Source organism: Pipistrellus hanaki (genome assembly GCF_964339955.1).
Source record: "Pipistrellus hanaki genome assembly, chromosome: 18".
NCBI lineage: Eukaryota > Metazoa > Chordata > Mammalia > Chiroptera > Vespertilionidae > Pipistrellus > Pipistrellus hanaki.
Window position 1 is genome coordinate 28,208,951 of NC_140520.1, and position 24,273 is coordinate 28,233,223.

Below are 24,273 nucleotides of genomic sequence, written 5' to 3' on the forward strand. Positions count from 1 at the left end.
TTGAGGCGCCTTGGGTACCTCTGATGGCCCCTCTCTGCACAGCTCTGTGGGGGCTCCAGGCAGACACCATGCACCCCAGGAGCGTGTCCTGGCGAGCTCTGCCCCCGAGACAACGGCACCGCCTGCGGCTCCCACTGCAGAGGCACCCTCCCCAAGGCCGGCGGGGCCTTCCGGACAGCGGGGCAGGTGGCCGAGCAGCTACGAGGCTTCAACGCCCAGCTCCAGCAGACCAGACAGATGGTAGGTGCGACCAAGGCGAGGTGGGCACCCGAGGGAGGGGGCAGAGAAGAAAGAGTTCCCTGGGGAGGGTAATCTCCTTTGTACAGACCAGAGATGTCCCCTGACATGGCCCGGGTCGCACAACAAGTGAGAAGTAGATTTTGGTGCCAATGTTTTGGGCTTTTTTTTAAAAATATATATATTTTATTGATTTTTTACAGAGAGGAACGGAGAGGGATAGAGAGCTGGAAACATCTATGAGAGAGGAACATCGACCAGCTAGCTGCCTCTTGCATACCCCCTACTGGGGATGTGCCCGCAACCAATGTATATGCCCTTGTCCAGAATCGAACCTGGAACCTCTCAGTCTGCAGGCCAACGCTCTATCCCACATGTGTCAAACACAAGGCCCGCGGGCCAAATCCAGCCCGCCAGGCCTTGCAATGTGGCCCGCACCGCGCTGTCATCACTGCACTCCGCTGTCAGTTTATGACATTGTCAGTTTATGACTGTTCAGTAAACCATTCGGCCCGCGATTTAGGCTGGAGTTTAGATTTTGGCCCCTTCTCTGATTGAGTTCGACACCCCTACTCTATCCACTGAGCCAAACCGCTTTCGGCTGGGCTTTAAAAAAAAAAACACACACAAAAAACTGACTCCACATCACTTTTCTCTGGGACCAAATGGATTAGTTACAAGTGTTTCCCAGGCAGATCTTGGGGGGGCGGGTGTCCTCGCGGGTGTCCTCGGAGCCCTGGGGTCTGCGGGAGGCTCTCCTGGGGTTCTGGAGATTGCTGACCTGTAGCACGTATCTGCAGATCAGGGCGGCCGAGGAGGCCGCCGCGCAGGCGCAGTCAGACGCTCAGCGCCTGGAGACCCAGGTGAGCAGCAGCCACTCCCAGATGGCGGAGGACGTCAGGCGCACGCGGCTGCTCATCCAGCAGGTCCGGGACTTCCTCTCAGGTGAGCCTGGCCTTTGCCCAGCCCCGGGCTGGTGTTTCCACTCCTGCTGTCCTGGCAGGTCAGCCAGCTGCCTCCTTCCCATGCCTCCAGGCCACCTGGGCCAGGCCCTGTCAGTCCCCTGGCTGGCTGTTCCACCTCCCCTCCTGCTCCCTCAGGTTCGTCCTCCACAAAGCAGCCAGAAACATCTTTTAAAAATGTGTGCGTGGGATCCCACTCATGCCTAAAATCCTCCCCGGCTTCCCCTGGCTCTTGCAATAAACTCCTAGCTCCTTGCACCTCCGTGGCAGGCGGCCCTGTGGCTTCCTGCTTTGCTCACTGATGACCTTGACCAGGCCAGGCTCCTGCCTGTCTGGAGACTTTGGCTTGGTCTTTCTCTGCTTGGTGAGCTCGCTCCAAGGCTGCGGATTCTTGCCCTCCAGGTCTCAGCTTAAATATCATCTCCCATGCAGCGGAGGGGGGGCGGGGGGAACAGCTTCCATGGCTGTCCTACCTAGGCCACCTCTCCTTCCCATTGCCCTTGGCACCCGACCTTTGAGCCCGTGTTCTAGAATCCATTCGTCCAGGAGTGAATTTTTTGTCTCCCCACTTGACTGTGAACTCCAAAGGGCAGGGATGGCTGTCTGTCTTGTTCTCTGTGTCACTGGCACCTAGGGTAAGGCCAGACACCCAATGCTGGTTGCATGAATAAACGAACCAGAATCCCTCCCACACCTCCTGGGAAGTGCAGAATTCCCTGAATGGGGACGCAGGAACCTGGTGACTTTGGGCTTTGCCTCATCTTTTGCTACTGCAAACTGGGACGATAGTATTTCACAAGTGTATTCTGGGGATCGAGTCACTGATGTAAAAATGTGTTTTGAAAAATGAAAGGTGCCTCAGGAATATGAGTTGATATTATTAGATTTCTGGTCCTTGCCAGGGAATTTGCTTGGCTGGGAGCCTTGTTAAAAGGAGCTGAGGATTTGGTGTGATGAGAGTGGCTCTTCTTGCTACTATTGAACTGTCTTTGCTCCAAACAAGCTGAAGCCCCCTCCTGAGAGTTGATAGTGGGGCAGAGAGGGGCAGAAGGATCCCTTGAGGTCCCCTGGCTTCTCTGAGGTCATGCTGGAGTCATCCTCCCAGGGAACCCCAGAGTAGGGAGAGAATTACCTGGGGATGCAGCTAGATGGTGCCCGACAAACATGGACAGAGGGGCAGGGCAAAGTTTGGGGGCTCAGACTCAGACCAAGGCTGTCCTCAGGGTGCAAGGCTCATATGAACAGCAGAGAGTTGCAGGCTGGGGTAGGGGGGTGGGGCTATTTCATCCTCTCAGTGATATTTGTGTCTCAGGTCAAATCCTATTACAGAGCCAGGGGCAGAGAGAAGGAGGGGACAAGGACAGTTCTCCATGGCAGGGTCTGGTCTACAGAGTCCTGGTGCTGGCACTCAGGGTCACAGTGTGGTGGCGGAGATCTTGGGGGAAGAAGGGGTGTCACCTTTCCTGGATCTTCAAATAGAACACACAAAACAATAGTTCAGGTTTACCGAGTTCTTACTAAGTGCCCGGCATAGTTCTAAGTGCTTCCCATGTGTTACATCATTCCATCCCGACTGCCTACCGCTCTGCCAATGAGGACTGCAGGCACAGAGAGGCTGAGTAACTTGTCAATGGGCATCCAGCTTGGAGGGAGTGCAGAAGACTCATCTTACTTCATAGTTTACATGGACACACGAGCATGAGCACACACACAAGCATGAGCGCACACACATACAACACACACACAAACACTTTTGCCTCCTTGCCTTTGCTAATGTTTTTCCTCTCCCTGGATTGTCTTCCCTGTCCCACTTCTCCTTACCTGCTGACTCCTATTTTCCTCTAGGAACTCTCTAGGTATCTGACTCTCTAGGAAGCCTATCCTGGACCCCTTAGGTTGAGTCTTAGGGCCTTAAGAGGAGTTCAAGTTCAGGGCAAACCAGCTGGGTAGGAGGGCGCCTCGTTCCCTTCCCGACCACATCCATAGCAGTGGAATCTGTAAAAGTGAACAGGGAGAGATGAGGAGGAGATGCTCTCTCTGTACTTCTGAGCTTACTCTCTGATCCAGAGATGGTTTGTAAAATTCTGGCTACTTGACTGTGTCATTTCATCCCTTCAGGTTAAGGATGGTTATTCCCATTTCACAGATCAGGAAGCTGAGCTGTGCCTTGCCCCAGGTTGCTCGACTAGCAGTGAGGAGGCCTGGGTCTGGAGCCCTGCAATCATTCACTCACTCTGCAAACACCGAGTGTCCCCACCTTCCGGGCGCTGTGCTGGGGGTTGGGGACAGAGCTGTGGATGAAACAAACCCTGCCCTCATGGAGCTCAGATCCTAGTAGGAAAAGAGACAAAAAAACAGATAAACGAGCTATGGGTTGGCATGTGGGTGGTGATAAGGCAGGGAAAGATATGCAGAGAAGGAAGGTAAGGAGGGTCAGCGTACGGTGGAGGTTGTGATCTGAGATTGGATAGCCAGGGCTGGCCTCTCTGAGAAGGTGACCTTTGAGCAGAGACCTGATCGCTTTCATCTCTCTGCCTTTGCCCAAAGGAGCACTCTGGTCTGAGGGGGAGCACGTGGAAGGAGCTGTATTGCCAAGGGAGCAGTTCCAGTTCCTGGCCGCCCTCCCCAATTTAGGGCTGATTATGTTTGTGCTCCCGGCTTTGTGCGGGACCAGCTGTCTGGCACCGCCTCCTTCTCCCCAGCCTGCAGTTTCCTGTGCCACCAGACACTTAGTTGTCACAGCTGTGCCGACACTCATTTTCCCACATTCCGGAAACCCTCAGAGAACGGGCCACTGAGTGTGCCTGAGAGGGGGCGGCAGGGCCTTGGGGCACCAGGCGAGATGCCACAGCGGTGCCCCCCGCCCCCCCAATGGGTGCCGCTCAGCCCAGAGAGGCCTCTGACCTCGGGGGAGGTGGCGGGGCTGTCCCAGTCTGACCACTGGCTGTCTTCTAGACCCCGACACTGACGCAGCCACCATCCAGGAGGTCAGCGAGGCGGTGCTGGCCCTGTGGCTGCCCACAGACTCGGCCACGGTCCTGCGGAAGATGAACGAGATCCAGGCCATCGCAGCCAGGCTCCCCAACGTGGACCTGGTGCTGTCCCGGACCAAGCAGGACGTCGCTCGGGCCCGCAGGCTCCAGGCGGAGGCCGAGCAGGCCAGGTAGGGCCCTGGGCCTGACCGCCTCCTCCCTGCCCAGGATCGGGCTGGCGTCCTGCTCCCCAAGTCTGTTGCTAGAAGTGAGAGAAGAAGCTCTCCGAGTCAGAGGAGTACAGGGGGGCTGGGAGACAAGAGGCGGTGCTCACTGTGGTGGGGGATGGCGACGTGAGACACAACAGAACTTTACTCAAGGGGACCCTTGTCATCCACATGGGAAACCGTGCCCACAGGGGGTCTCTGACATAACCTCCCGTTCTTCCTGTCTTCTGGGAGGGGGTCTGGCATGGAAAAGCTACTGAGTTAGTTCTCCCTTGTCTTGGCTTGGGAGGAACATTGTCTTGGACTGGCGAGTGGATAGAACCACTCGCCTCTTCATTCCTGTCCACGCATTCTCTCCCCTCTGCCCTGTCGGCCCCAGGAGCCGGGCACACGCCGTGGAGGGCCAGGTGGAGGACGTGGTGGGGAACCTGCGCCAGGGCAGCGTGGCCCTGCAGGAAGCTCAGGACACCATGCAGGGCACCAGCCGCTCCCTTCGGCTCATCCAGGACAGGGTCGCTGAGGTGAGCTGTCATGGCCTCCTTCCCTCATTTTGGGGATGAGCAAACAGATTCAGGCACAAGGCACAGAAGATGCCAGAAAGTGACGTGGATGGAATCTGAGCTGGGGCCCGAGGAAGGATGGTTGTATCCTTGAACCCGGCTTTGGGCCTTGGAGCCAGAGGCAGAAAGGAGTGGGGTCGCCGAGCCGAAGAAGGGGGAGGCCAGGAGGCCCTGGACAGACCGAGGATTGGGAGGGGGCGGTAGGGGTGTTCTGGTTGGAGAAAGCTGTGGCTGCCTGATGCATTGGAGAAAGGAGGGATCAAGACCACTGCCTGTGAGACCCGCCACCGAACCAGGTCTCCCTCTTTCCACAAAGGTCCAGCAAGTCCTGGGGCCAGCGGAAAGGCTGGTGACGGGCATGACGGAGCAGCTGGGCAGCTTCCGAGCACGGATGGAGGAGCTCCACCTCCAGGCCAGCCAGCAGCGGGCACAGGCGGCCCAGGCTCAGCAGCTCGCGGAGGGCGCCAACCAGCAGGCGCTGGATGCCCAGAAGGTACAGAGAGGTCACAGTTGGCCTGAGGAAGCACAGCTGCGGGGGGCTCTCGAGCAGGAGAGGGTACTTTAAAGAAGATGCTTGTACACTTTGGAGGACCATGGGCTCAAAAGCAAGTAGAATGACAGTTATTCTAGAATACCAGCAGGGCCTTCAGAAATCACCCAAATCTGGCCAGACATCTGAGTTCTGCTTCTGGCTGCCTTGGTCGTAGCTGACTCAGACATGCTGGACGCCATCTAGTCCAATCCTTCTCCTTTTGCAGATTAAATGGTAACTTTGTCCAAAGCAAAGCTCATCTGCAACGCAGATGTCTTTTCTTTTTTTATTTCTTTATTGTTGAAAGTACGTATCACATATGTCCTTCCCTCCTACCCACATTAGCTCCTTCCAGCCCTCCGCCCCCGCCCCAGGCCTTCAGCACCCTATTGTCTGTGTCCATCTGTTATGCATATATGCATACAGGGTCTTTGGCTGATTACCTTCCACTCACCCACCCTCCCCTGCCTTCCCTCTCAGATTCTGCACTCTGTTCCATGCACAAAGTAAGTCTCTTGACATCCGATCCAAGCCTGTCCCTGTCATGGCTGCCCAGCCCGGACACACTGTTGACTTAGCCTAACCTGAGAGGCCCCTCTCTCTCTGGCCAGTGTTAGACCAGAGAGAAGATCAAAGAGCCATTCTCAATGTTCTCAGGGTACCAGGATCGTTAGTACTTACTCCTGGTGCAATGGCCAAACTGCCAAATACTACTAAGGGACAAGTATATGCCCGACACTGTGCTGGCGGTGAGTGGGACGTGACAGGGACTATAGGTGAAGGGAGGGACATGCAGAAGAAGTTTAAGATAGCTTATGGTTATTGTAGTTTTCTTTATAGGCAAAACCAATCCTTTGGGGATATTAGGTGGTGCCTTATCCCTCGGTGTTGATTTGCGTGCATGACATTAAGTGCTCTAGCCAAAGGCATTTAGGACTTTGGAGGATGATGATGGTGACAGAGAAATGTTCTGCCTTTTTCAGGGATTTGACATAATAAAGAGAAAATATGCGGAACTGAAGGAACGGCTGCGTCAGGGCCCGGCTCTGGGGGAGCAGGGCGAACGCATCCTGGACGTCAAGATGGAGGCAGAGGAGCTGTTTGGGGAAACCATGCAGATGATGGACAGGATAAGAGGTGAGGGCTGGTCCCACCCAGGGCTTCCCAGGCTCAGTCTTGTTGGAGCTCGCGGTGCTAAGGGAGCGAGGTCAGTCGCAAGTTCCTGGGCACATAGCAAGTATGGGCCACAATGGTAGGGCAGTGGGGGAATGTAGAGATGTTCATATGACGTGGCCTGTTCTCAGGAAGCTTGCAATCCAGATGTAACCTCTTTTCCTATTATACACGAGGTGCATGACACTGTATTTAATAGCATAAATGTGATAGGTCTATGATAGGATCCCAAATAATAAGAGGTCTGGGGGTTCAGAGACTAAACAATGTCAGAGAAATGCTCAGTAAGGGATGCTCAGAGCAGATAAGATTAGACGTGGGCCTGAAGGATGTGTAGACATGGGAGAGGCTGTGAAGAAGGGAGGGATCTCAAGACAGGGTAGGCGGGAAGGAGGAGGCATGTTCTGAAGATGGGGCAGGAGCACCCAGCAGGAGAGGAGGGCTGAGGAGGCTCAGGGTGGGATGGAGAGAAATAGCAGAGGTCCGTGCAGCTGGGTCTGTGTGCCTGGCCTCCATGCCAGGATGGAGGCAGACTCAGCCCTCAAGGCTGTAGGGGACCTTTCAAGGGTTTCAAATATGGCAGAGGCGTAATGAAAGGAGCTTTCGAAAGGGTTCTGAGTGTCTCAAAAAGGAGGCTCCATCTCTAAGATGCGATGCTGATGGGGTCGCTGTATGGGTGTGCCAGCACACACCTCAAACAGCTTCTCTGAATTTCAGAGAAACAGACAAAAATCTGTTTGGCGAAGGTTGGGCTGTTGGGTCAACACTAAGTAGATGTGATCAGCCAGATCTTAGACTGAGGTGAGAGGAATTGACCTTGATGGAGGAGCCAGGGGCTGGGTCAGTGGGTGCCCGGTCTGGTCCATTGATGTTTCATATGAAGATAAAGAATATGCTAATTAAATCTGTGTATAAACAAATAGTGAATACACTAGACAAGAGAACCAGTGTTTTAGGCAATCTCAAACGTCCAAAAGGATGGACTGAAAAACCATGAAATTAAATAAGGAGAAAAGTTACCGTCCCTCTGGCCTCATTTGGACCTAAACCCACAAGGAGAGCACGGGTGAGTCACGCTTGGCTTCTCGGGGGCTAATGTAGTGAAAACACTCTGTGAACCAGTAAGTGATAAGCACGTGTGAGTTGTTACTCACTTGAAAATGACTTGAGTGCTGAGTAACTGTAACCTTGACATAAGTCAACCATGCATTGTGACTGGCAAAGGAGTGAACGCATATAAAGCAGCCAAAATATGTACTGGCTCAGGGATGATGCTAAAAATATTCAGAAATGATGTAAATGTGTCATGCACATTAACCAATCAGAAAAAGCTCAGGTTGTGGCCTTGGGACAGCTGTTTAGCTGCTTGCAGGAATTTGCCTTTCACAAGATTATAGGATGATCATGCACAGGGGCCCAAGGGTGGGCACTGGGAACAGGACAGCAGCTGTTAAGATGTCAGTATTTTACCAGCCCATAGGCCCACATGAGTGCTCACCAGCTGAATGTCAGCCCAGGAACAGCCTTGCCGCACTCTGCGGATAGGACCTCACCTGGGGGTGGTGTGCAGTGGTGGCTGCTACTCCTTCAGAAAGGGTAGTGACAAACCAAACATCAGGGGGAGAGTGACCAGGTTGGGAGGTAGGGAAGGGGCTCTATGATTACCTCCAATAAGGAATGGATGGAGGAATTAAGGAGGTTTAATCGAGAGAAGACGAGCCTCAGACATTTGAAGGACTGCAATGCGGGAGGCAGAGCAAATATATTCCTACACCCCCAGGAGATAGACCTGGAACGATGGGTATAAGCAAGAAGTGGTCAGATTCTGGCTTCATGACTAGTCTTTATTTTTATTTTTATTTTTATTTTTATTTTATTTTTTAAAAATATTTTTATTGACTTCAGAGAGGAAGGGAGAGGGAGAGAGAGACATAAATATCAATGATGAGAGAGAATCATTGATCGACTGCCTTCTGCATGCCCTTAATTGGGGATCGAGCCTGCAACCTGGGCATATACCATTGACCAGAATTGAACCCGGGACCTTTTAGTCTGCAGGCCGATGCTCTATCCACTGAGCCAAACCAGCCAGGGCAACTAGTCTTTTTTATAAAACTACAGATGCCTAACGTTGGAGCCTAGGGAGGCAGTGCACTCCCTCCCTGTTCCTGGAAAAGCCCAGCTGAGGCCGGGTTTCAGCTCTGGTGAATGTGGGGGAGGGTCTCCTGCCTAGGGTGACAGGAGAGACCGGCTAGACTAGGCCACTTGGGAGTCCTTCAGATCCTCCACGCACAGTCTGGTGGTGGTGGTGTGCAGAATGGACTGCAGGGAGAGGACTGGATTTATCTGGAGAGAAATTCTGGTCACTCAGCCAACTCTTCACCAAGGGGCCCCCTTGAGGATCATTGGTGGGTGGCGGCTCTCTGGATCCAATAGCAGCAGGTGCTCATCTTGGCACCAGCGGCCTCCCTCACTAGTCTGGGACAACTGAGAGAGCCCAGAGCAGAGGAGAAGGGTAGGGACCATGGGATAAGCGGGCCAAAGGCTTCCTGGGTCTGGCCTCTGCCAGGTTTGTCTCGCCAACAGTGGGATAGGGTTGGAGGGGCATGGAGCTCCCCAGAAGTGATTCCTCCTGCAGGGGCTGCCTCTAGGTGGATGGGAGGAGTAGGAAGGGTTGGGAGTTTTGGGGGGGCGTCTCACCAGCCTCACCTCCTCCCCCTGCTGTTCTATCTTCCCTCAGTCATGGAGTCGGAGCTGCTAAAGGGGAGCCAGGCCATCATGCTTCGCTCTGCGGACCTGACGGGGTTGGAGAAGCACGTGGAGCAGATCCGCGACCACATCAATGAGCGGGTGCTCTACTACGCCACCTGCAAGTGATGCTCCAGCTGCCAGCCCCGGCCCCACGCATCTGCCCTCTTTTCTGGGAGGGAGGGGGGCGCAGACTGGTTTGCAATGCTTTCCAGCTTCTTTTATGCAGCTGAACACACACTGCCAGGACCACCCCTGGTGTGCAGCTAATAGTACTCTGGGCCACAGCTGAGGCTGAGCGGATGGGACAGCCACATGTGAGGGACAGAGATGGCAGAGATGAGCCATACCCTTGTGACCAGGGGCTCTCACATGGAGGAAGTCTGGGCAGTGCCCTTGCTCTTCATTCTCCACTGAGGCTGAATCCTGGAACAACACAGACACTGAACCCAAATGATGTACAAGTGAAAAGGCCCAATAAAATCTTTGGAAAGGAGCCTGGAGGTTCAAAGAGGGAAAATAGTCTGTCGCCCATAAAGTGACGCTTTATCACGTGTGTCTGCCTCCCCAGGCCTGGTGGTGTAGGAGGTTTCAGCTGTCCCACGCTGCTCCTCCAGTTTGCTCATCACCCAACCTGAGGGAGACCTGGCCCCTTTGTCCCAGGGCCTGACAGATTCCATCCTCTGAGAGAACCAAGGAGCCATTTTGTCTTTGAACAATGACTGGATTTCACGTTTATAGATGAGGAATAGAAATCCAGAGAAGGGAAGCAAGGTCTCCAAATTCACATGGCTTCTAGAAGAAGCACTATGACCAGAGCCTCTGTGGTTTGGGATCTCAAAGAGAAGTTGTAATGGACATGTGTGTGTGTGTGTGTGTGTATGTGTGTTTGTGTGTGTGCGTGCATGTGTGTGTGTATGGGGAGTGGATATGGAAATAGCATGAGGGTTTGTGTGCTGCTGTAGCCCAGGCACTGTGGTAGACATTTATCTATAGGAACATCTTGATCGTTATTAGGCATATTAGTGGCCCAGTGCATGAAATTCTTGCACATTAAATAGGAATTAATTAGGGGGAAAATTTTAATATTGCTATTTGCCCTTTCTCTATAATAGAAGTGTGAGAGATGAAAGGAAATTAGTAAAATTAATATGAAAATAATATATCAATTTATTAATAAACAGTAACAAAAGGATATAACAACAGAGGCAGGATATAAAAACAACAAAAACATGATATAAAAACAACAGTGATACAAACAATGACTGATAAAGTGATTAAACTTATTTTAATATCTCCCTGTATAGCACATTAAGAGTGAAAACACTTTCAGAGTGCTTGACCAAGTTCCCTTGTGATAAAGTATTTATAATTTTAAGGTCACATGCACTTTGAACTTGAGAGTAAGCAACTTATAACTGACCATGTGCGAAAACGGGTTCAGGTAGGAATATTACTACTCTGTCTGGAGTTTGTCCTTGTGATTTATTAATAGTCATCGCAAATGCTGGCATCATGGGAAATGTCAGTCGAATCAATTTAAATGGGAGGCCAGTGTCAGATGGGGACAAGTCAATTCTTGGAATCAGAACAGCCTCTCCCTCTGCAGATCCTGTTAATAATTCAGCTTCGATAATGTTAGGTCATAATCTTTTGATATTAAATCTAGTACCATTACAAAGACCCCATTTACTGTTAAGATTTCTCAATAGCATGATGATTGCACCCACTTTCAATTTTAATTTATGACACGCATTCCCAAAGGAGTAATACTATTAAGAAATTGGATGGGAAAATTTTCCTTTTTAGCATCATCTGTTGAGTCAATGGAATCATCACTCAAATATGTGTGAAAATTTCCATTGAGTATATAGAGATTTAATATTTGAACATGCTCATTTTTTTGGACAAAGAATCCCACATTTAGGTATATTTTTAATATTATCTATAGATACACTATTTCCAAAGGTAGCTTCAATAAGACCCGTTACAAATAATTTCATGCTCCCATGAAATTATTTGTAACGGGTCTTATATTTCAATAATATCCATTCTTAAATGAAAACTGCTATCAGGTTTGCCATCTCCAAGTTTACTATAAGCAGAATCCTCTGATCTTATATTTGTTGTAAGAGACAACTTTCTGAAACATCCTTAAACATCACAGTACTTTAAACTCCTTTGTACTATGGCCGATTGCATAGCATGCGGTACAATGCTGAGACATTGTCGAAAGATCCAAGGAGAATTTTTCCACCAAATACAACATTGAAGTTCATAATTTCTCTTAGTAATCTGCCTATGGCGTTTATAGCATGACTGGATGCCATGGAGCATTCATTAATAATGAGAAGTTGGGCCTTTTTAATAGTTTTAGCAACTTCACTGTTTATATCGAGTCTAGAAATTGAAGTTTCATTTAATGGAATTTGTAATTTATATTGGGAATGAAAGGTTCTTCCACCGAGAAGTAAATTTGCAGCAATTCCTGTAGACCTTGTGGGTAAAACAGTACCACCATGACCTCTAATATAATGTATTAAAACTTTATACTGATGTGGGGAGCAGCTACAGTGTTTGGACCGGTCCAAGCCTCGGCCTGATGAGAGGGCACAGTCCTCTCGTGGCCACGTGCAAGTTCCAGCCTGGAGGGCAGAGCCCTCCCAGCACAATGATAGCCAACAGCTATGGTTGTGGGCTTGAACCTATGGTCCGAACACGTGGCCCCATGTGCCTGAGTGATGTGGGCTTGCTAGAGTTCAGGTGCATGTAGTTGAGTAGGATTGAAACCCATGAGAATGCTGTAAACATCTTGACCACGCCTTTACTTTGCCTCGTGACACAGCTTGCGGACGCAGACCCTGTCTTTTAGAGAAGCAGCGTCCCACTGAGACCCCGCTTTCATTTTCTTGTCTGTCTTTTCTAAGCCTTTCAGCTGCCCCCACTCAGGGTCACCCTTGGCCGTGCAGGGACGGCACATACAGATATGCAGGTGAATAGGATTCCTAGCTGGCAGGCCCCTGACAGCAAGCTGGCCACCTGTTGATTCCATGAGGAACGGGGCTCCCTCCTCCCTCCTGCCAGGGCCTGGTTTGAAGACTGATCACGCCTCCTGATGGGCCAGACCCAGAGTTCTACCACACCTTGGCCTTGGCCTGGGCAACCCAGGACTGACTGTCACTCTGAGAGTGGGTTCTTCTCTCAGGCCTCAAAGGAAATAGCTCGGGGAGGGCGCAGCAGTTTCCAAGGCAATCCAGGACCTTCCACACTCCAAGGGCCCGTTCCTGCCTCAAACCTCAATCTCGGCGGGAACAGCTCCAAGGCCACCCCTGCAGGACTGACTTCCTTCGGGTTGGTGGAACTTCTGCCATGACCGTGTTACACCCAGGGTTTTTATATCAAGAGGTAATTTATTGACAAACTGGGCTGGATACCCCTCTGCACTATTTCATGATGTAGGTGGCACTCTTGTTCTCATCTGACAAATGAGGAAACCAAGGTGACACAGAGGGTTCCATCACTTCCCCAGGGTCCCCTATGTGGCAGGGTAGGGCTGGGCCTCAACTTCATGCTCTTCTCATACTGTCATTAGGAGCATGGAGGCTTCAGCTGAACCACCTGGGCTCCAACGAGTCCTTGAGAGGAGGAAATGGGCCAGTATGTTCACGCCCGTCGCCAGGTGCCTGGCACACCGTGTGCTCTGGGTCCATGTTTGCTAGGTCCTTCCTGGCCTCAACCACCCCATGCACTTTCCTCTCCACACATGCTCACAAGTCCCTGAGCTGCTTCTGACTTGAGAAGAACCAAAGGAGCCCGGCCAGCATGGCTCAGTGGTTGAGGGTCAATCTATGGACCAGGGGGTCATGGTTTGTTTCCAGGTCAGGGCACATGCTTGGGTTGCAGGCTCCATCCCCAGTAGAGGGCGTGCAGGAGGCAGCCGATTAATGATTCTCTCTCATTTCTCTCTCTCTCCCTCTCCTTTCCTCTCTGAAATCAATACAAATACGTTTTACAAAAAGAACCAAAGGAAGCCTTATAGAGAAAAATATGTCCATTTTATTAAGCACAACACTGAGCATGAAGCCGAAAGGGGGTTGGATGGCAAGAAAAGTGTGTGTGTGGGTGGGGGTGGGTGGGGAGATAAGAAGGATGCGCCTGACTCTCAGGGAGAGAGAGGGGAGCAGAGGCTGGGTTAGAATTACTGGCTGCCATGAAAACAGTCAACTTTCAGTTTTTACTCAATCAGATGTGTGTGCAGAGGGCATCTGGCCAGGATATTACTCCTCACAGTACGTCGTCATGGTTTTCCTCCTTTTCCTTCTCGGAGGGTGCGGCACTGCCTGTGGACTGGGGTGGGGAGGGGACAGTCTCAGAAGGGGGCTGGCGCAGGCTGGGGGTCTCGGCACAATGAGGAGCCAATTCTGGAGTTAGAAATTCCCTTTGAGAGCACACAGGCAGACCGCCCAGCTGCCCGCCATTCATGCGGATGGGATGGGCAGGCGACTACACGGATGAACCCCTTCTGGCCACAGGGATGGAGGCCTGAGAGGCAGGAGCGCATGAGCGCTGAGCGGGGAGTCTGGGTAGATGCTCCTTATGGCTTTGCTCTGAGGGCGACACAGCCTGGCCAGCCTGGTAAGCTTTTCAAGACAAACAACACAGACCTGGGCAAGAGCTATCTACGCACACTGCACAGAGGCACGGCATGTGGGGAGTGGGGTGCAGAGCAGCAGGCCAGGGAGACCTGGAAGCCAGCGGCGGGTGCCGTTCCTCCTGCCCACAGCTGCAGAGGCCTTGTCGCCTGGTGGCTCATGCCTGGGCCCGCGGTGAAGGTCTGCCCCAGGCGGAAGCAGTTGGCTGCTTCTGACCGGAAATTGCTCCCGCCACGCCTTGGCCCGCTTGCTCCCCTTCCTCCTGCTGCAGAGTCGGCCCAGGTTCTGAAGGGCAGAGAAGAGTTGGCCATCACTCCTGCAGAAGAAAGGGTGCAGGGTGGAGTGGGGGTGCTGGCACCCCTCAGACCCCGTTATTCAGACGCTTTGATGGGGCCTTCCTTTCAGGATAGAAGCTCCCCCACCAAGTTCCCCGCCCAGCCCTCCTGACTCTGGTCCCCTCACCTGAAAGCTGCAGTGACACAGGGATCACATAATGAGACAGACTCCGGTCTGCCCCGCCCGGCAGTGGGAGCTGCCGCTGGCTTTGACGGGCACCAGGACCTCGGACTTGAAGTTCCTGGAGAGGAAGAAGGGCAGCAGGCTATGATGTCATTGACATGGGAAGAAGAGCCCAGGTAGTTTCCATCCTCTCCGCCCGTCCTCTAGGCCCGTAGTCGGCAAACTGCGGCTCGTGAGCCACATGTGGCTCTTTGGCCCCTTGAGTGTGGCTCTTCCACAAAATACCACGGCCTGGGCCTATTTTGAAGTCTATTTTGAAGAGTCTATTTTGAAGAAGAGGCGTTAGAAAAAGTTGAAGTTTAAAAAATGTGGCTCTCCAAAGAAATTCCAATCGTTGTACTGTTGATATTTGGCTCTGTTGACTCATAAGTTTGCCGACCACTGCTCTAGGCCAAGCATTTTAAACTCTCGGCCCACAGGCCACATGCCTCATTTATTTGGCCTGTGTTAGCCTTTGAATTTGACATGCTTGCTCTAGGCGGTTCAGAAAGTACAAGCACTTGCAGAAAAGACAAACAAGACAAGCAAGCCCCCTTCTCCCCCCAAAACACTGAGACCCCGGAAACTCAAGGAATCTAATGCTCATTCATTCACACACACGCCCAGGTTTCTGCAGGCATTTATAATTCCTGTTGCTTTTATAGTGCCTCTGTGAGGCAGGCTGAGCAGGTAAATGTAATTCAGTGAACCCATTTTACAGATGATCAAAATAGAGGTAGAGACCTTGATTTGTTATTGGTCACACAGCTAGTGGGTGAGAAGGACAGCATTTCCCTTGACCCCTGAGCCAGAGCTCTTCCCACCCCATAGAGCTGCCTCAAGTGGAGAGATCCTTTGGCCAATTTATTTTAGCTCGTTGCCCTAGTTCTTTCAGACCCAGGCTGGGTAGGGCAAGGCCTCTGTCTTTGGGTGAAAATACATACTTTTTGCCTGGCTGGTGTGGCTCAGTGGTTGAACATTGACCCAGGAACAAAAAGTCACCAGTTCAATACCCTGCAAGGGCACGTGTCTGATTTGCAGGCTCAGTCCCCAGTAGGGGGCATACAGGAGGCAGCTGATCAATGATGTTTCTCCCTCATCAATGTTTCTCTCTCTCTACCCTCTCCCTTCCTCTCTCTCTAAGCACCAATAGAACCATATTAGAAAAGAAAAGAAAGCACGTACTTTTTGTTGGCCTTTTTGAAGAGGGAGGGCTCAGAGCAGTAGGAGGACTTGGCTTTGCTTCCGATGCTCAAGCAACTGGCGCAGCAGCCACAGGGCCCCACAGCCAGGGGCCCGTGCTGCATGGGCACCAGGCTGCTGCTGATGCGGAGGGAGCCGTTGATCAGGCAGTTGAGGGACCTGCCACCAGGACCTGTGGGCCGGAGGCTATGCTGGCAGGGTAGCTGGGTTAGGGCAGGGAGTGCCACGCTCTGGTCCAGGGCGGGGGCTTCAATAATGGTGATCTCAGGGGAGCTGGGTCTCGAAGCTTCTGAGGCTTTCACGACAGGAGGCCTGTTCTCCGCCTCGGGGCGGACGCCCGGACTGTGCAGGTTCATGTGCAGCTTCCTCATGTGGTGCACCACGGTGGCCGCGTTGAAGGCTTGCTAAGGAGACAAGACCAGCCTTGGCTCACTTTCCCTTGCCCTGTGGCCTCTTGAGTCCAAAATGCCCACTTCTCAGTGCAGAGAGGGACTAGGGAGTGCCAGTGTCTGCTGGGAATCCACAAGAGAATCCCTCCACTAGCCCCGCCCCAGCCCGGCCTCCAGGGGCCCAGAACAGCCTGCGGCCTGGAGGACCACTTACCCTCCACTTGCTCTTGGCAAAGTTCTTCTGGATCTGAAGGCTGACTGAGGGGTAGATGTCCCGGTGGAGGGCTGTGTTTCCGTTAATCCTGTGGATGCAGAGGGGACACCTGGGTAGTGGACACCTAAGGGAACTCAGCCAGGAGACGGTGCATGTAGGTCCAGGTTAAACCAAGTGGAGCCCACGGAGGGGGTGGGACCCGAGCTCCTCTGTCCCCGGGGAAAGTCATCAGACGGGAAGACAGAGGGAAACATTGAGGGCAGAGAAACACAACAATTGGTTGCCTCCTGCATGAGCCATGATCAAAACCTGCTTTAGATAGAGTAGGATCAGCAAGTCTCCCTATTGCTGATTTTGTAAAAGTCTTCCTAGGACACAGACCTGCCCCTTCATTCAGTGATGGGCTATGGCTGCTTCCGTACTACAGAGCCAGACAGACCAGCTGCCACCGAGGTGGCATGGCCAGCAACGCCGAAATTGTTCACTAGCTGACCTTTTATATAAAAAGGGTCAGAGGCACTTGGGTTGTCCCCATCCATTAGCTCAAAAGTTCACTCAGAACCCACCTCCCCCTGGAAATCTTTCTCAGTGAGACCACCCAATATAGGCAGCCCTTGTCCTATCCCCTCAGCCCCTGTTCATGTGTCTCTCAGTGTTCCTCAGACACTTGCCATGGGCACAGGACTTGCTAGGTACTAAGGAACCCAGAGAGGGGACAGACGTGGTCCTGATCCCCTCGGGGCTTACAGTGTGGGAGTGGAGTCTTGCTTCACACCATGGACTGAGGAGCCATGGCTCCAGGGAAGGGCAGAGACCACTCTGGATCCGGAAGGATGCTACATGCAAGGCAAGAGGCAGGACCTCCCCGGTAGGGAAAATGGTATAACCCAAGGTGCAATTCAGAAAAAGTTTGACATATGGGGCTGGGAAAGGCAGGGACAGAAGTATAGCTCATGGGCCTTTCTGGAATAGAGAAGACGTATTGGGAATCCTGGGAAGTAAAGTTGGAGTTCTGGCCAGATTAGGGAAAATCTGGGCAAAGGATTCTGGGAGTGCTGTGGTAGGAAATAGGGAGCTATTGTAAATTCTTGAGCAGGGGTGTAGCAAGAAGAAAAGGAGGTGTTTCAAGACTTTATTGACCCACTTCATGAATTGTGATCATGTTCAAACCACTTCATATGGAACAGTTTTGACTGTAGAGTTAAATGATGCTCTGAAGGGTAGACAGAGCTGCCTCTTGGGTAACTAGAATGGAGTGTTGCCCTCTAGTGCTGACACAGAGCCTAGCTGCTGCCCTTTGCACTTGACTCCATGGCCCGGCTGCCACCCTGGGGTCAGAACCCACTTAATTAAATGCTGTTTGCATCTCTGGCTGGACCCGAGGAACACACCTATGCTCCCCAAATGCCACAACAGTAGGCAGCTCGGGGCAAGCAGACTCCGGGGAAACATTCCATTGGACAAGTCAGCGTGGTATCTGGGGAGCCACGGGTTGGAGATCGAACCCACCCCATTCCTCACTCACCAGGGGTGCCTCAAGGCCTTCTCACAGGTGTACCGCTCACTCGGGTCTTTCTCCAGCAAGTGGCAAATAAAATCCTTGGCTAAGAGGAGCAATCAAAGACACAGCAGCTAAGGAGCAGATTTCATGACTGATGGAAATTCACTTCCGGCTGGTGGGTGGCAGTGAATGCATCTTTTAGCTAATCTTCCAAAGAGGCAATTTTAAGTCTTAAAAAGAGATTTAAAAAAAAATCCAAACCAACTAACAACAACCCACCATAAAGCACCAAAGAGGCTCTCCTCAGCCTCACCCACGTAGCAGCGCACGTCCACCTCTCGTCACGAGGCACCAGCGTGTGTATTGACGCCATTCAGGGGCCAGCACCCACACGGGGGCACACGTGAGTGCTGGCTTTTTCCCAGCTCTGATCTCTACACAATGGATCCAACAACATGCAATGATTGTCTTTCACACACAGAGACATGGCATGGTGTCCGTCTTGGTGTGTAAAAGGCAAAACCTGGCCTTGGTTTTGCCCGTCTTGCCGGAGGACTCCCCTGGCTGTGCCTCCTGCCCCCTCATAGGGTCTGCCTCCCTGCTTTTCCCGGGCAGGCTGCAGTTCTGTCTCCAGGGAAAGCAAAAGCATGAACCTTAGGTGTGCATACTATATTGGCCTTGGAACCAGATAAAGGTTTCTCTACCCTCCCTGGCAGCCTGTTTTCTGTAAGATTCCCCAGGGACTTTCAAGAGCTTGCTGTCATCCTTTGTTAAGCTCTTTTCTCTCTGAAGCCTCTCCCTTGAGCCTGCTATCTTGTCATTCACACCCACGGGCCTTACCTGACTCAGAAATGTCATCCCAGAATGGAGACTCAAACTCATAGTAACCTTCTTTGATCTTCTCGAAAAGCTTGGACTCGGTTTCTTCATAGAAAGGAGGATACCCACACAACCTGCAGGGGAACAGGAGGGCCATCCTTCCTTTCTGGGCCAGCCTCTCCACACGGGCCAGCCTCCCACCGGGCACATAGCAGCCAACAAGGGTCCCCCCCGCCCCCCCAGCAGTGTGACCAGGACGGGGGTCTGCCTCTGACTCAGGAACAGTGCAGGTCCCATCAAGTGTTTATGCAGCAGCCAAAGCTTGGAACAGGCAGTCTGGAAGACCCCTTTGGACATTCTTCCCACAAATCCTTGCCACCTCTCCCTGTACCTCCCCTGACTCCTAGATGATATAGAATATCTTCCTTTTCCCCTCCATTTTTTTGTAATCCTCACCCGAGGATATTTTTGCATTGATTCTTGGAGAGAGTGGAAGAGACGGGAAGACAGAGGGAAACATTGAAGGCAGAGAAACACAACAATTGGTTGCCTCCTGCATGAGCCACGACCAAGGCCCAGGCTTGGGAAGAGCCTGCAACCAAGGTATGTGCCCTTGACTGGAATCAAACCCAGGACCCTTTGGTCCACAGGCTGACGCTCTATCCACTGAGCAAAACTGGCTAGGGATGTGGTCAACAAACTGCGGCTTGCGAGCCACACGTGGCTCTTTGGACCCTTGAGTGTGGATCTTCCATAAAATACCATGACCTGGGTGAGTCTATTTTGAAGAAGTGGCATTAGAAGAAGTTTAAGTTTAAAAAATTTGGCTCTCAAAAGAAATTTCAATCGTTGTACTGTTGATATTTGGTTCTGTTGACTAATGCGTGCTAGGGCAATATAAAATATCTTTAAGAAGGATGGTAGAATGTCCATCCTTGAGTGCAAGCTTTATGAGGGATTTTAAAGGCCATTTTGTTCTTTATTATTTAGTACCTACATCAGTGATTGGCACAGGGTAGACAGTCAGTGAATATTTGTTGAGTAAATGAAAAAATGAGAGTCATTATTTGGCATAAGCTAAGGAAATAGAGAACTGAATCCACATCAAGTGGTAAATAACAAACAGTAGGTTACTTTTCTAAGAGCTACAGGTGAGGAGGGCTGGAGGGGAAGGGGTGGCGAGCAGGTTTGGAAAGGAGAGCCTGGGAATGTGTGGGAGGAGCAATGACCAGGTTTATCCAGGCCATCATGTGGCCTTGAGCTGACATCACCAGGAGAAAAATCTTAGATGTGAACATTGTGCCCACGTGGCTTTCATGACTTGGCCTCTCCCCTTTTCACTGCTCATGCCACAGAGCAGGACTCAGCACATGCAGTAAAGGGGCAGGAAGACAGACTACCAGGTGGCTGAACAGTGGGTTCCTATTGAGCTGTTTTTATTACCTGGTAAACAGGATAGGTAGAGCTGTGTGCACAAGCCTGTGTGTGTGTATATGTGTGTGTGTGTGCACGTGTGCATGTGTGTGTGTGTGTGTGCACATGTCTATGCGCATGCTTTGGAGGTGGATGCTGCTTGAGGAGCTGAGACAGAAGACAGGAGAAGAGGGGGTGAGCATGTTCAGAGAATTTCCAGGAACTGAGCCAATGACAGCTTCTACTCACAATATGTAGGTGATGACGCCAATGGACCAGCAATCCACAGCTTTGCTGTAGGGTTTCTGGGCCAACACTTCCGGAGCTGCAAACCGAAGGCAGAGTCAAGGCTGGGGCACAGGAGAGCATGGTGGGTTGGGGACTGAAGGTCAGGAAGAGGCTTAGAGAAGAGAATTTATTAGAAAACTCCCCTAGGGCAGGGACTTTGTCTTTCCCAACAGACTACCTCTTCTTCCATCGAACTAGGAGGTCCCCAGGACAGGGCCTATGACTCTGTTCAGACTGAAGATCTCAGGGCTATGTGTCACCCATTGGACTGAGTGCTTTCTGAAGGCAGGTCCTGTGTCTCCCCACTTAGATTGGGGATCCCCAGGGCAAGGGCTATGGAAAAATCTGCATGTTAGGGATTCTCTCTGACTAGACCAGGATTTCCATGAAGGTAGAGACTGAGTCTCCCCTGTTAAGTGAGGAACTCTCCAAGGACTGGCTATACCGGTCCCATCAGTCTGTGGCGCCTTCTGAGGTCTGGGCTTAATCTGCCTGACCAGATCATGAGCTCCACGAGGGAATGAGCTACGTCTTTCACTGACTGGGAGCTCTGGGACATTTATCTGTCTTCTGTGTTGATCACAGACACCAGGGCTTGTGCCCAGTGGGACTAAATACCTAGTGGTAAGTACCAACCTCTCTTCTAGGGAGAGTGCCCATTCTCTCTGTTGAGTCAGGGTTGTACTTCCCACTTCCTAATTCCAACCGGTGAGGACTGGCTAAGGGGGAAAGGGTAGGAGTGGCTGCTCTGAGTCTGGGCTTTCTCCCCCAGTGATCTCCTCTGGTATCCTGCCTGCTCTTACTTTTTTGAAGGCTCTGAAAGCCTCCTCCTTATGCAGGATGCCCCACTTCTGTCAGTTTCCTAGGGTGTGATTTGGGGGTTCCTTAGATACAAACTCAGCACTATGCCTCCAGGATACGAACACTTGGGAGGCTGAGGTTTCCTTTCAAGTGGGAGAAAAGAAAGGAGGCTAGTGGACAACCCTTCACTGTCTAAGTTTCTGTGTTTGTGACTTTGTCTCTCTCCCTTGAATAGCCTGAAAGACAAAGGCAGAAGTTGGGGTAGGCTGTCTTTCAGATGCAGGCTTGGGTAGTTGAGAGATCAATGGATTGGCTGGCTCTGAACCTCATAAGTGATTGTTCTACTTGGATAATCCCTGAAATTGAACTCTATCTCTTCACAACTGTGAGTCACATCCTTCTCTGTGAATAACATCTATGTGGTCAAATGTCGCCAATTGGTCATCTTCCCTCCTGCTCTCAGACTCACCAACATAGCCTGGAGTCCCACAGGCAGTGGACATGACACCACTCTGTTCCATCTTGGACAGACCAAAGTCTGTGATCATGATCTTAGAATTCTCTTCAGGGGTGAGGTACAGCAGGTTTTCAGGCTGTGGGTGAGGAGAAATAGCATGTATATACTAATAATCTGAAACACACATCTCTGCGCCTCCTGATATAGATATTTTTAGGAAGCTGCACCCTGGGGCCCTGACATCAAGGCCAGACTCATCTCCCCCCTCCTCCACTCTTCTCTCCTGCTCCTACCTGCACCTTCAACTCCTATTACCCATCATTCAATACTTTGCTTATGACCTTGACTTTGCTTAGCTTTATAGCCTTTAAGGCACTAATCTATCTCTCTCCTCATTCCCCAACTACCCTAAGACTGTTTTTTGAAGGAACTAACCTTTGGTTAACTACCTCTGACCTCTCCAAAGTCTGGCACATGCCTGGTGCAATGTTGACTCTCAGTAAGTATTTATTACATTTGAGTATGTCTGTGGCTGGGTCCCAGAAACCTGTAGATTATCTTGGTAGCCAAATAGGGTAAGGACTGGTGAAAAGTTCAGGAAAAGGCTGAGGTACAAATTGACAAGGATTCCTCATTCATCTAAGATTTGTTCAATCATAGGGCAGAAAGGACCTTAGGGGTGAGCCAGTCCTGCCCTTTTCATTTTACAGAGCTCAGACTGCCCATGACCCTTGCACCTTCCTAAAGGATCACTTCTCTGTCTCTTTTTTTTCTCCCCCCCCCCCCCCCCCACAACGAGGGCCCATGCTGGCACCTTTAAGTCTCTGTGGACGATGCCGTTCTCGTGGAGGTATTTCACGGCAGACAAGACCTGCTGGATCACCAGGCTGGCGTCCTTCTCTGTGTAGACACCCCGCTCCAGGATCCGGTCAAAGAGCTCCCCACCAGAAACACTGTAGGCACAGGGCAAAGGCAGGAATCCAGCTCTTATTTCGGGGTCATATGAATGGGTTTGCCCTGTAGTCATGGGGACACAGTTGTGGCGAAACAGACAGGTACCCCTGACTGTGCAAGGAGGACCTGCCACTCCAGTCTCAGTATGCCTCCTTCAGGTGCCTGGAGTGATATCACTAGGGAGTCATTTCTTTGGGCCAACCATTGACCTCTCGCTGGCAACGTCCTTTGAAATGTAAAATGCCCCTGGTTGGGGTTTCCCAAGAAGCCAAGAATTCCTTTCTGTGTTAATTCTTAACTTTTTTTTTTTTTTTTTTTTTCTTTAGTTTTTTTATTTTTATTTTTTTTTTTTAAATAAATTTTTATTGTTCATATTATTACAAGTGTTCCTTTCCCCCCCTTCCCACCCCACCCTCTGCCCTTTCCCCACTCCCCATTGTCCTCATCCATAGGTGCACAGTTTATGTTCAGTCTCTTCCCACATTCCCCTCTCCCCTTTTCCCCAAGAATCATTAGTTCACTCCCCTTCCATACCTCTGATTCTATTATATTCAACAGTTAATATTGTTCATCAGATTTTTTTTTTTAATTTCCTTGGTTTTTAGATTCACTTGTTGATAGTTACGTATTTGTTGTTCATAATTTTTATCTTTATTTACTTTCTCTTCTGAAAGAACCCCCTTCAGCAATTCATATAATTCTGGTTTGGTGGTGATGAACTCCTTTAGCTTTTTTTTATTAGTGAAGCTCTTTATCTGACCTTCGATTCTGAGTGATAGCTTTGCTGGGTAGAGTATTTTTGGCTGTAGGTTCTTGCTATTCATCACCTTGAATATTTCTTGCCATTCCCGTCTGGCCTGCATGGTTTCTGTTGAGAAATCAGCTGACAATCGTATAGGTGCTCCTTTATAGGTAACCTCCTGCTTAGCTCTTGCTGCTTTTAATATTCTCTCTTTGTCCTTTGCTCTTGGAATCTTAATTATGATTTGTCTTGGTGTGGTCCTCTTTGGATTCCTCTTATTTGGAGTTCTGTGTGCTTCCTGGACTTGTAAGTCCAATTCTTTCACCAGGTGGGGGAAGTTTTCTGTCACTATTTCTTTCAGTATGTTTTCGATATCTTGCTCTCTCTCATCTTCTGGGACCCCCATGATTCTGATGTTGGATCGTTTGAAGTTGTCCCAGAGGTTTCTTACATTATCTTCAATTTTCTGGATTCTCTTGCCTTCTAGCTTCTGCAGAGGAGTGTCTTCTGGCTCTTTATGTTCCAAATCTTTGACTTGATTCTTGGGATCTTCTATTCTGTTTTTAGGACTCTGTATAATATTTTTTATTTCAGACAATGTATTCTTTATTTCTTGTTGATCCCTTTTCATATCCTCATAGGTCTCAATTATTTTATCAGCCTTTTCTAGGAAACTCTTGAAAAACCTTATAAGTGTGGTTTTGAACTCTATATCCAGTCGCTTTTTGTCCTCCATTTCTTTTGTTTGTGATCTATTTGGTTTAGGCATTTTCGCAGACAGCTTTTCTGATGGGGCGGAGTTTCAGGGTGGAGCCTACAGCTTTGGCTTCCGTCAGCCCCGCCCTATGCGACTCCTGAGACTCAGGGTCCTTCAGTACTTGTTGCAAGCGCCTCTGAGAGAAAGGTGCCCTCGATTTTCGCCTGCTACCAA

General features: G+C 50.8%; 2 protein-coding genes across 8 annotated transcripts in view; one reads left to right on the top strand and one right to left on the bottom strand.

The window, feature by feature from the left end:
- LAMB3 (laminin subunit beta 3) overlaps positions 1-11,085 on the top strand; it is an 82,739-nt gene extending 71,654 nt beyond the window's left edge. For all 6 annotated transcript variants that reach the window (XM_084865760.1, XM_084865759.1, XM_084865758.1 and 3 more), the window contains 7 exons: positions 43-240; positions 1,038-1,182; positions 4,155-4,362; positions 4,778-4,919; positions 5,275-5,451; positions 6,474-6,627; positions 9,404-11,085. In XM_084865760.1, the coding sequence (XP_084721886.1) occupies positions 43-240; positions 1,038-1,182; positions 4,155-4,362; positions 4,778-4,919; positions 5,275-5,451; positions 6,474-6,627; positions 9,404-9,540 (1,161 nt within the window). In that variant the 3' untranslated portion in view covers positions 9,541-11,085. The remainder of the gene's footprint in view (positions 1-42; positions 241-1,037; positions 1,183-4,154; positions 4,363-4,777; positions 4,920-5,274; positions 5,452-6,473; positions 6,628-9,403) is intronic.
- Positions 11,086-13,444: 2,359 nt separating this feature from the next.
- CAMK1G (calcium/calmodulin dependent protein kinase IG) overlaps positions 13,445-24,273 on the bottom strand; it is a 30,387-nt gene continuing 19,558 nt past the window's right edge. Inside the window, exons 5-13 of one of the 2 annotated variants that reach the window (XM_084865230.1) lie at positions 22,461-22,599; positions 21,659-21,782; positions 20,350-20,425; positions 18,709-18,821; positions 17,893-17,971; positions 16,368-16,455; positions 15,747-16,168; positions 14,526-14,640; positions 13,445-14,348 (exon numbers count right to left, since the gene is read on the bottom strand). In XM_084865230.1, the coding sequence (XP_084721356.1) occupies positions 14,550-14,640; positions 15,747-16,168; positions 16,368-16,455; positions 17,893-17,971; positions 18,709-18,821; positions 20,350-20,425; positions 21,659-21,782; positions 22,461-22,599 (1,132 nt within the window). In that variant the 3' untranslated portion in view covers positions 13,445-14,348; positions 14,526-14,549. Of the gene's footprint in view, positions 14,380-14,525; positions 14,641-15,746; positions 16,169-16,367; positions 16,456-17,892; positions 17,972-18,708; positions 18,822-20,349; positions 20,426-21,658; positions 21,783-22,460; positions 22,600-24,273 lie in introns of both variants that reach the window. The other variant, XM_084865229.1, reaches the window with a different exon arrangement.